A 12,934-nucleotide genomic window follows, 5' to 3' on the forward strand; every position below is an offset into this window, starting at 1 on the left:
AAGGTCTGAAACTCCTGGTAAATACAATCTCAGTTGCAGAACAGCACATTATAAATTACACTGTGTTATTATCTATGTAATAAAAACTAGTCCAAAATGCTGAAGCAGAGTGTGAAAAATACAGTACACCTCATAAATCAACAGCATCATTGCTTAAAGGGGTTGTCCATGACTTTGACAACCCCTTCTCAAGCCCTATATTCTCCCATGTAAAACCATAACAGCCTATACTCATCTCCGGTGTCGGCGCCATTCCAGGATCAACAGACTGGGACTCGTGTTATGTTGTTATGTCACGTGAGTCCGACAGCCAATCAGCAGCTGCTAATGGATTGCTTCACCTTCACTTTACTTCTTTAAGAAGTGAGAACTGCTTTGCTCTCTGACTTTCTCAGGATGTCAATTTTATCCTAAGAAAGTGAGAATGAACCTGCTCATTAATGGCCACTGATTGGCTCCAGGGCTCAAGTGACATAACAACATCACACAAGCTCCGGCACCGATATCACTGGAATGGTGCCGCACAGGACATCATTATTTTAAGTGGGATAATATGGCTATTGAGAAGGGGTCCAAGCAGTGATTCGGACACTCCTTTTAAGTTCATAGAGGTTTGTGGGCATTCATTTATGGACAGGTCTCCTATAGTCCCACATATTTCAAGTGGGTTGAAGACTGGACTTTGACTGGGCCATTGCAAGCACCTTGAATCTTTTCTTTTTTCAGCCATTTAGGTGAAGATTTGCTTTTGTGCTTGTTTAGTCTTTTCTAATTTTACTGTCATGAACGTGAATATTTCACATGTTAACCAAGACCTTTAGAGTTTGATCTTGAGGTTTTTGCAGTTTCTCAGAGCATTTCACGCAGGGCTGCCACTAGGAATTTTGGGGCCCCATACTGGCAAAATTTTCGGGGCCCCCTTGAGACTCTGCCCAGGCTCCACTCCAGCCCCGCCTCCACCCCTTGAACTGTCCACAGTCAAAAGATTTTTAAAGCCGCCACCACGACAGGGTCAGGCCCTACCCTACTCTAACCTATTAAACATTTGTTAAAGTGTCCAATACAATTTAGGTATATTTTTATTTATTTTTCAATTTTTAAAATGACCAATACCACATACAGGGGAAAAATACCACCGCACCATGACCAGACCACATATTACCACCATATGATCACCAATAATACCACATACAGGGGACAAATACCACTGCACCATGACCAGACCACATATTACCATCACATATTACCACCACATAGTGACCAAATAATAGCACATGTAAGGAACAAATATCGCCACAGCATGGCTGGACAACATATTACCACCACATAGTGACTGAATACTACAATACTGATCAGTAATAAAAAAAAAACACAATACTAATATCACCATAAGTGGCAGTATTCACAGGAGATCTGTACTTAATATGTAGTGTGTTACATTATACACTGGTGCTCTGTATATAGTGTATAATGTAAAGGTAATTCAGTGATCACTGGTGACATTGTACACAGGACCACTGTATATAGTATTCAGTGTATAGCATCTATACAACACAATATCACTGGTGCTCGACACCTCAGCCCACTACATATATGCGAATAATAGGATATAATAACCCAGCCGCTGGTGGCCTCAGAATATGTGCCAATTCTGTAAAAGACAAATCAATATGCTAACAGCTGGCACAGCGCTTAGGTTAACCCTGATGAAGAAGGGCGTTTACCCTTTGAAACGCGTCGGTTAGTCTTTTTACCCTAAGGAGCCTCCGTAGGCCTGTGACGTCACACGCTGCTAGTCAGCGCCGGCCATCTTTGATTCTCAGTGCAACCAGGGACGCCTCCGGCCGGGACGTTCCCTGGCTCTGCACTCACTAGCGGTACCCTATACCGCCCCCGCCTGCTCATACCCCGCTGCACCCATCCTCTGGTTACCGCCAGCAGACCGGCTGTGCCTCCCGACCCACCTCGACATCGGCGGATCATCACACATCTGTACCTACATCCACCAGAATCAGCGGGGCACGCATACCATTGCAGCACACGGTAAGAGATCCACCTTTCTCTTGTGGTTCTGGCCATTACATGTGCGGTCATTTTCTACCATTTGGGGTCATAGTGCTCACACATGTTAGGGGGCATAGTGGCAGCATTCTAACAGCGCAACTTTTAGCACATTGGTTGTTTATTGTGATACACGCTGTTTCTTACCAGCATAATTGGGGTGATCGCGACCCTGTTGCCAGGCTTAGGCCACCTGAATAACCTAAGCACGGTGCCAGCTGTTAGCACAGTGTATAGCATCAGTGTACAGGTAACACACTGACTTACCAGTGACGTCTCTAGGTGAAGTCCTTCATCTTTGCTTTTAATCTTCATCCAGCACAGACCGCCGTCACTTCATCCAGCCAGGGCTCTTCTCTGCAGGAAATAACAATTATCTAAAGCACCGCTTTCAGAACACATTATTTATTTTTTTCCCAAATTCTAAACTACAACAGATGAAGAAAAAAAGCGACAGTGTTGGTCTGCACAGTAACAGGATCGCCCCACCCCCATTTAAAACAGCATTCTCAAAAAATAAAATAAATACATTACTGCAGTAATAATATCCCTTAATTAGCCCCTATGGTAACAATATTCCCCATCCTGGCCCCCATGTGTCTCATTCCTGGCTCCAGCCATATGTTTTCCTATCCTGCCCCCATGTGATGTTCCATCCTGCCCCATATGATCTCCCCATCCCAGCCCATGATCCTGCCCCATCTGTCCCATGATCCTGCCCCATCAGTCTCCATCCTGCCCCATCTGTCCCATGATCCTGCCCCATCTGTCTCCATCCTGCCCCATATTCTTGCCCGATCTGTCTCCATTCTGCCCCATGCCTCCTTTCTGCCTTCTGTGTCTCCATTCTGCCCACTGTCTCCATTCTGCCCTCGTGTTTCCATTCTGCCCTCGTGTCTCCATTCTGCCCCCTGTGTCTCTATTCTGACCACTGTTTCTCCATTCTGCTCACTGTCTCCATTCTGTCCACTGTGCCTCCATTCCGCCCACTGTCTCCATTCTGCCCTCTGTCTCCATTCTGCCCTCATGTCTCCATTCTGCCCTCTGTCTCCATTCTGCCCTCGTGTCTCCATTCTGCCCTCTGTGTCTCCATTCTGCCCCCTGTGCCTCCATTTTGCCCCGTGTCTCCATTCTGCCCCCTGTGTCTCCATTCTGCCCCAGTGTCTCCATTCTGCTCCCGTGTCTCCATTCTACCCCTGTATCTCCATTCTGCCCCATGTCTCCATTCTGCCCCCCATGTCTGCATTCTGCCCCAGTGTCTCCATTCTGCCCCACAGTCTCCATTCTGCCCCTCATGTCTCCATTCTGCCCAGTGTCTCCATTCTGCCCCAGTGTCTCCAATTTTGCCCCTTGTCTGCATTCTGCCCCCGTGTCTGCATTCTGCCCCACTGTCTGCATTCTGCCCCAGTGTCTCCTTTCTGCCCTTGTATCTCCATTCTGCCCCAGTGTCTCCATTCTGCCCTGTGTCTGCATTCTGCCCCAGTGTCTCTATTCTGCCCCAGTGTCTCTATTCTGCCCCAGTGTCTCCATTCTGCCCCAGTGTCTCCATTCTGCCCCACAGTCTCCATTCTGCCCCACAGTCTCCATTCTGCCCCAGTGTCTCCATTCTGCCCCGTGTCTGCATTCTGCCCCAGTGTCTGCATTCTGCCCCAGTGTCTCCATTCTGCCCCACAGTCTCCATTCTGCCCCAGTTTCTGCATTCTGCCCCAGTGTCTCCATTCTGTCCCAGTGTCTCCATTCTGCCCCGCAGTCTTCATTCTGCCCCAGTGTCTCCATTCTGCCCCACAGTCTCCATTCTGCCCCACAGTCTCCATTCTGCCCCACAGTCTCCATTCTGCCCCAGTGTCTCCAATTTTGCCCCCTTGTCTCCATTCTGCCCCATGTCTGCATTTTGCCCCAGTGTCTTTATTCTGCCCCAGTGTCTGCATTCTGCCCCAGTGTCTCCATTCTGTCCCAGTGTCTCCATTCTGTCCCAGTGTCTCCAATGTTTCCCCCTTGTCTCCATTCTGCCCCCGTGTCTGCATTCTGCCCCCGTGTCTCCAATCCTGCTCCCGTCCTTGTGTCTCCATCCTGAAACATTGCCGCTTTCAATTAAAATAATTAAAAAAATTTTAAAAATACTTTCTTCTTACCTGGCCACGCTCCTGCGGCGAAGAGAAGATCCCTCCTGGTGTTTCAGCGCGCACTCGCCAGCAAATGACAATGACATCATATGCTGGCGATGCACACTGACGTCAGCTGCCAGCCTCCGATTGGCTGGCGGCCTTAACCAATGCCTTGTGGGCCCGCACGGGCCCGGAAGGCAAACTGAACCTGCGTCTCGGATGCAGGTTCACGATAGCAGCCGCCTGCTGCTGGGGCCCGGGCCCGGTGAGCAGAAGAGATGGGGCCCGATGCGGGCGCCCTCTGCCCACCGGGCCCCATACACCAGATGGCGGCCCTGATTACACGATCTGAACTTGGTGGGAATTTCCTGGGGCTTCCACTCTTGGGAAGATCATTGGCTGTCTTGAATATTTCCCACTTGTGAATAATCTTTCTCAGTGCAGAATGATGGACTCCAAATAGTTTGGAAATCACCTTATTACCCTTCTCAGAATGATAGGCAGCAATAATTGCTTCTCTAAGTTCATTGCTGATGTCTTTCCTCCTTAGGTTATGTGCACATGACATCTTTTTCAGGCGGATTCCACATTGGAAACTGCCTGAAAACCTATCAGAAACCACTAGAAAGCATGAACATATGCACTTCTATGAAAAATTAAAGTGCTGAGCATGTGTTCAGGCTTTTGAACATCTTTTAAAGGCAACAGATCATGTGCAAATAACACTAGTATGGGGCTAATTTGCAGCTTAATTACGTCCTGAACTTGCCCGGCACTCGTACTTAGAACCCTGGCAGGGGTTTGCCCTATGAAATACTGACTGCAATAATATTTTGTAAGGGTGTAACTCTGTAAAGGATTTACAGCTTTTTATTAGGAAAATGAGCCTCCGATCATTATAGAGATGTATTAAGAAATGAACAGCGTAAAATGTAGGATACAAAATGACATGCTGTTATATGGTAGTCATTATTGTTAAATTATTTCCTGCCATACAAAAGTGAAAAATATAGTGTGGCAAAAATAATTTGAAATGATTTCCTGTCCAGAACATACAACAACACTCCTACTAAAAAAAACTAAAACTACGGTACCTTCCTTCACAAAACACCTACTGTATATAATGTACATGAATGTGCTGAATTCAATGTCAATAAGCTGTAGTAACAAGTTTGGGGATAAGGCAGGCGAAGAACATTCTAAAATTGTTTTTTTTTCTAATCACATACATAAAAACGAAAATTCATAGGTGCTGTAATCTTTTTTTTTTTCATCAATTTATTTTGTTTAAATAAAATAATATAACTTTATAAAAAAATATGAAAAAATGGATCAAAAATTTATAGACACAAAACACCAACATCATGCCACCATCTCATCCCTCAAATACACTCCTTCTTTAATGCAGTTACTGCTTTTAGAAGCTGATGTTCTTTTTTTTAACATTTTATCCTCTTTAAAAAGTCTTAAATTGGTCATTGACATTAGGCAGAAGAACAAGAAGTCATATGAGGTAGGTCACAGCCGTCCTTCTATGTACTGATGAAGTCCGACTGACGAAGACCAATTTGTTAGACTATTATACTCTACTGTATATATATTCTGTACTTTTATGTGACAGTTTAATGTACCACAGTAATGGTTCAATGAAAGCGGGATTGCTTCTGGGATTGGGTTAGCTTGATATACTGTGCATTGAAAGGGCCTTGCAAACATCATTATTAATCTTGAAGGATCATTGTTTCTTCATTGTGGATCCTGAATCCTGTTGGTGAAATTTTCTATAACCATATGGAATTCCAAATTTTCTGGAATGGCGAGAATTTTTTTTGTATTCACATTCTTAATACATTGTCGGACTGGGGTGACAAGTGCCAACCAGTAACCAACTCCAGGACCCCACTTTTCATCTACATGCAAATGTGACATTATCCTCAATCACAAATAGATTGTTAAATGAATAAGATGCCACCTTTGTACATAGTGATTCAAGTATATTGTGCCAAGTACTGCTCATATAAAAGGGTAGTGGCCCACTCCTGACAGGGGCCCACCAGAGGATTTTTCTGTTCTCCTGTAGGCCAGTCCAAGCCTGATTAAAGTTTTTGGTTTTGCCTTCAAAAATTGTCCATAAGGAGAATTGTCCATGTGAATTAATTTTAGTAGTAACCATGTGAAAGTCATTTAATTGGTCATACACTCCAAGGGCGGCCATATCGTACTTGCCACCTGTCCAGGCGCACCGGGGTACAGTAGGTAAGGAGCCATTGTCACTGACAGCTTTGGATTACATGTGAGGTGCTCGGCTAGTGCTTTGTGCTAAGCTACCAAACACCATTAAACCCATATACTGTTCTTGTAAAGGGGCCACTAATCTGGAGCCTTTATAGCCCCATGCTACTGCTTGACCCACTTCTTTTCTGATGTTACTCCACTGATGTTACCAAAGATCTCTTCAACTCAATGAGAGTCCAATCAGTAAAGTATCACACAGCACTGAGCGAAGACTCCTCTGATGACTTGGGCTTGGCCAAATTGGCTGTGGAAGAAGTGGCAGCTTTATCAGCCGGATTCCTTATCGCAAAATAATCAAAAGACTCATAAAGCGATGACTCGGCCTAAAATATAAAAGAAAACACTCAGTAGACTTCGTAATAACAGCATTACCTAAGTATTATAATATAGTCAGGTGATGAATTTCCAATGGACTTATATTTTAAAATCAAGCTGAATTAATTTTCTGATTTTTGTTCAGTTTTGCCTTTTGGTCATGTTTCCTTTTTCCACAGACTATAACGTTATGAACTGCAGGTCACAGTTGGATTGGCCCCCCTGCAGTAGCAGAGAATGATCTGGTGGGACTTAGCTATGACAGAAGAATGGTCCAGTAGAAGACAACCCCATTTGAGGTAATCTTGGAGCAATCTTGGGGTTTATTTCGTATGTCTTGTGTGTGCGATGATGGTACCGAAGATTACATGCACGTAACAGTGGACATGCACATGTTCTGTGTAGACTGAGGTTGGACTTTATAATTAATAATTCCCTCGGTTGAACCAGTTGGTCAAAAGAAAAACCCAGAAGTAAGGAGCGTCGCAGGCCTCCTCTCCAGTGGTAGTAGATTGCTGACCTGTCCAATGAGCCGGTGTCCTACAAATCGATTTGTCTATTTCTTTTTCAACTATTCTATAGTGCAGTGTTCGCCAACTCCAGTCCTCAAGAGCCACCAACAGGTCATGTTTTAGGATTTCCTTAGTATTGCACAGGTAATAATTGCATCACCTGTGCAATACAAAGGAAATCCTGAAAACATGACCTGTTGGTGACTCTTGAGGACCGGAGTTGGGGAACACTGCTTTAGTGTATAAATGCATGATTGGTGAAGGTCTGATTCTTGAGACCCCCATCTACTCACAGTATGAGTAGAGCAGTAGTGTGCATGTGTGACCACTATTGCATTGACTTCTAAGGGTCTATGGAATTGATAGAGCTCCTATAGACAGTAAGTGGAGCAGTGGTCCTACATGTACACTTTCGCTCCACTCGCAGCAGTTGTACACCCACGATTATACATTTACCAGTTATCTAGTGGAGGGTGAATTCACATTGTGCTTTTCTCCATGTTCATGGGTATTGCCGAGGCTTGCATCCCAACCCTCCTGCAAAACGGGATTCGGACAGATGGGGCCATAGACTCTAATGGTGCCAACAGAGCGAATGTGCGCACGTATGTACATCGTTTTCGTACATATATGTCTACAGGAGGCAGACATCCACATGCAGTCTCCTACGTCTGAATGTCCGCCTCCAGTAGGTGTATAAACGTGGAGAAAGGTACAATGCGAAAGCACCCTAAGTATAGAGGGTATTTTTCCCACTGACAACTGTAACTTCCATTGATATTATGTACTATATAAAAATTGATGTTTCCAGATTTCTACTATGACCCCTCGAAGTCATCAAGCACAACAAATGAATGAAAATATTCAAAAATGTGTGCAGGTAAAGTTACACTGAAAGCAGTGCCAATACCAATATCCTTCCAAAATTACCCCAACATATACAACTTAAAATCAATTATACTAAATTATGAGCCCACTTTAATAAAAAATAATCTTACACTTTTATGTAACTTGGTTTTAACATTTTACCTAAAATAAAACTATAAAAAAAAAACTATAACAATGGTATAAAATTAATCATATATATATATCACAGGAAAGTCCTTAAAAGTTTTGATCACTTTTATCATTAAAAGTGAACCTACCAGGATTTTTTTGCTATTAAAGCTAGAGGAATATTGGTATAATTCGTGGTGTAACAATAAATATGATACCTATCTTGTAATAATCCGATGTGGCAGCACTGAGAAATCGAGCTTTGAAGTCACATGCAAATTAACCTAGAAGTGCATTGGGGGCGTGTCAGTGTATTCAGAGTCCAGGCACATTTGCATGTAGCTTCAAAGCTTAATTTCTCAGCTATGGAGCATGGGATTACTACAAGACATGTATCATTTTTATTGTTGTATTAGGACCTATACAGCCGTACCATTAGTTTTAGTAGTAAAATCGTTCTGATAAGCTCCCTTTAAGGGCTGGAAACATAAACTGGAAAAAAATTGGAAACTCTAATAATTACCCATTGGACAGAGTGCCCTGAACTGTCTTCTTCTTCACCTTCAGCTGCATCTTGATGCATTTGGTTAAGCTCCACATGTTCCTGTCTTCTTCTCTGTGGGATTTTCTTAGCTTCAAATATAAATAGTATGTAATATTGAGTAACCACGGTTAAGTCAAGATTAAAGGAAAATACGTGGCACTCTTTGGTAATGTAAGTAGTGCATTTATATTGATTTTACGAGCTCAGATCGGGGTGATCAGTTAGGCTATGTTCACAAGTTGTGTTTTTTTTTAACTTTTTTATGCTTTTTTTATTTTCGCATTTCTTATGCAAACTTTAAGCCGCATTTTACAATACCAGCAAAGTCTATGAGATTTCATAAATTTCATGGTTTTTTTGTCCTCAGTGTGTTGTGCGAAATCTTGGGTTTTGCAGAATGGAGCATGTCACTTCTTTCAGCGTTTTTTTCAGCGTATGTCACCTATTGAACGCAATGGGTTGTGCAAAAACACTGAAAAATGCCACTATCAGTTTTTGCTGCGTTTTGGTGCCAAAACCTGATCAAGTAGAATCAGATTTTTTTATGCACTAAACTTTATCAGCATGCACAAGAGACAAATGTCTAAAATGAATGGAAAAAACGCACCAAAAGCACAGAAAAAAAATCTCAGCGAAAAACGCAACAAAAACTAAGCAAAACCTGCTTTTATGCAGCAAGTTTCTTACTGTCAAGAAAGCAGGTTTTGCCTGTGGAAAAAAAAACGCATCAAAAACACAGAGCGTGAACATAGTCTTATTCTATAATTTTAACCAAAGACAATGGCTGCAAACCAATTAAGGCAACCCAGCAGGCAGAGGAAGTAACACTGATAAACAAATACTGTACAGTTATTTTTAAAAATTTCATTTTTAGCAAAAAAATATTTTCGGCTACCATATTGGATTGGGTTGCCAAAATGGGAACACACCTTTAGGAGGGCATTTCAATGTCGGCATAAAAAAATATTAGCATTGTATAATAAAAAACTTTGGGTAAAAAGTGGGTAAAAAAATCTGTACTAGAAATATAGTAGATGGATTGTTAGTTGAAATGAGGATTTTTATTTGTTCTGCTCTGGTCCGGCATCCAGTCCTGTCCTCCATGGCAGCCAATCTTCACTTCTGCACCCAGCAGCAGGTGCCGACTGTCCCACAGAGAATCAGGTGAATCCCCCCAGTGGCCCCTTTGCCGTAATGGGGTCCCCACCCCCTAAATATGAGTTGTATTTGGCACAGTGCACTTGGTTCTCTATATACAGACAATGGCAGCATCTCATCATTTATTTAATGAATTACTTAGTTTATTATAATATAGAAGCAGAGGTAAATTTGTGATCGGGGGTAATGTAATGTTTGCATGTAAGTGAACAGTGAGCCCCCAGAGTCAATATTAGTGGCTGGCCCTTCGCACCACATTTCGATACTGCCTAGCATCCTAAGCCCGACTTTCTGAGTACCTCTGGCACTGACTAGGCTTGTAAAGACATGATGGAGCAACACAAGTTAATACATCGCGTGAACCCTAGTAAGTGCCAAAGGTTCCACAGGATTCCGGGATGAGGACACCAGGAGCAGAAATTAAGGTATACTACCATGGAAGATTGAACTGAATGCCAGAACAGGGAAGTGCAAATTTAACTGCTCGCTATCATTACAGTACAGTTAGGTCAAGGTCACACATTTAGAATTCTGTCAGGATTAAGGCACAGGCTTCTCATGACATCTGACAATTTATAGAAGTAAAAAACCAGCAGTGAAAATTGAACATTTTGGGGGGTGACCCTCCTGATTTATTAAGAAGTGCATGCCTCTTAATGAATCAGAGGAGGCGCGTACGGGCGTGTGCCGCTATATGCTCCTCACCACAAATCTTACTCCACTAGGTGCTGGAGTGGCTTAGCGAATGCCACCGCTCTCTTTGATCTTAAAGAGCGAGGGTCGCAACACCCCATCACGCCCCCATCTTGCACAAGCTCCACCCACTTTTTCATAGTTGCTGGAAGCATGGCGTAAAAATGTCAAAGGTTGCATTTTTTTGTGCAAACAAGATGTTGTGGAAGAAAATGTGATTTTTCAAAGTGTTGATGAATCGACCTCTTTGGCTTTTTTGAGGTTTGTTTCTCCCGCCACATGGTCACTCAGGTCCATCTGCTTACATTTCATTAATAATTTTTTCAATATGTTCAAAAACATGGAATGCTTAAAGGATACAATGACCAGGACTGATGGGGGAATTTGCTAGCTTCTCCTATGTATTGAAAAAATTGCTAGGAAATAGCTAGCTTTTTCTGGGATAGAATAGGAAATAGGTAGCTTCTTCTAGGATAGAATAGGAAATAGCTAGTGTCTTCTAGAATAGAATATGAAATAGCTAGCTTCTTCAAGAATAGAATATGAAATAGCTAGTTTCTTCTGGGATAGAATAGGAAATAGCTAGCTTCTTCTAAGATATAATAGGAAATAGCTAGCTTCTTCTGGAATAGAATAGGAAATAGCTAGCTTCTTCTAGGATAGAATAGGAAATAGCTAGCTTCTTCTAGGATAAAATAGGAAATAGCTAGCTTCTTCTGGAATAGAATATGAGATAGCTAGCTTTTTCTGGGATAGAATAGCAAACAACTAGCTTCTTCTGGGATAGAATAGGAAATAGCTAGCTTCTTCTGGGATAGAATAGCAAACAAGTAGCTTCTTCTGGGACAGAATAGGAAATAGCTATCTTCTTCTGGGATGGAATAGGAAATACCGTATATACTCGAGTATAAGCCGACCCGAGTATAAGCCGACCCCCTAATTGTGCCACAAAAAACTGGGAAAACTTATTGACGAGCATAAGCCTAGGGTGGAAAATGCAGCAGCTACCGGTAAATGTCAAAAATAAAAAAAGATACCAATAAAAGTAAAATTAATTGAGACATCAGTAGGTTAAGTGTTTTTGAATATCCATATTGAATCACGAGCCCCATATAATGCTCCATACAGTTCATGATGGGCCCCATAAGATACTCCATACAAAATATGCCTCATATAATGCTCCATATTAAAATATGCCCCATATAATGCTGCACAAAGGTTAATAATGGCCCCATAAGATGCTCCATAGAAACATTTGCCCCATACAATACAGTACACAATACAGATGCTCCACACATTATGGCCCCATGAGATGCTCCATACATTATGGCCCCATAAGATGCTCCATACATTATGCCCCATAAGATGCTCCATACATTATGGCCCCATAAGATGCTCAAAACATTATTCCCTAAAAGATGCTCCACACATTATGGCCCCATAAGATGCTCCATACATTATGGCCCCATAAGATGCTCCACACATTATGGCCCCATGAGATGCTCCATATATTGTGGCCCCATACGATGCTCCATACATTGTGGCCCCATGAGATGCTCCATACATTGTGGCCCCATGAGATGCTCCATATATTGTGGCCCCATACGATGCTCCATACATTGTGGCCCCATGAGATGCTCCACACATTTGCCCCATTTGCTGTTGCTGCGATTAAAGTAAAAAAAAAAAACCACATACTCACCTCTCTTTGCTCATGCCCCCGGCACTTGCGATAGTCACCTTCCACGTTCCACCGCTGCGTGCTGCTCTGTCTTCCATCCTCTGCACCGACTGTTTAGGCAGAGGACGGCGCGCACACTGTAACAACTCTGCTGGCATTACGTCATGGCCTCACATCTCTCACACTATCTTACCCACTGCTCCAGGTCATGATGTGGTTTCTGTTTATTGCCAGCTCCATGTTCTGTGTCTCTGCTCTCTGCATGCCTCATGGCTATGTGTATAGGGGGCCGGCGCCTGAACTCTCTGGTTTTATAGGAATCAGGTGCATCTGTCTAATCAGTTCCTGACCAATTATCAAGAGGACTCCTGTATATAGTGCAGCTCCACCCTGTGGTCTGGGCCTGTGCAACTTACTCCCTCAGTCAGTTCTTAGCTGCTGAGGTGCCAGGTCCTGTCTCGTTTACTCTCTCTTGTCTGCCACCCAGGGGGGCGTTGTACCCTGGTCTTAGTCCTGTGTAGCCACCCAGCAGGGCTTCGTACCCTGGCCTATGTCTGCCACCCAGAGGGGCATC

At 43.1% G+C, this 12,934-nt stretch overlaps 1 protein-coding gene across 1 annotated transcript in view; it reads right to left on the reverse strand.

Moving 5' to 3' along the window:
* Positions 1-5,455: 5,455 nt before the first annotated feature.
* The window catches only part of LOC138658350 (uncharacterized), a 28,908-nt gene continuing 21,429 nt past the window's right edge, over positions 5,456-12,934 (reverse strand). Inside the window, exons 4-5 of the mRNA XM_069745806.1 lie at positions 8,808-8,917; positions 5,456-6,784 (exon numbers count right to left, since the gene is read on the reverse strand). Coding sequence (XP_069601907.1) covers positions 6,653-6,784; positions 8,808-8,917 — 242 coding nt within the window. The 3' untranslated portion in view covers positions 5,456-6,652. The remainder of the gene's footprint in view (positions 6,785-8,807; positions 8,918-12,934) is intronic.

Source organism: Ranitomeya imitator, chromosome 1 (genome assembly GCF_032444005.1).
Source record: "Ranitomeya imitator isolate aRanImi1 chromosome 1, aRanImi1.pri, whole genome shotgun sequence".
NCBI lineage: Eukaryota > Metazoa > Chordata > Amphibia > Anura > Dendrobatidae > Ranitomeya > Ranitomeya imitator.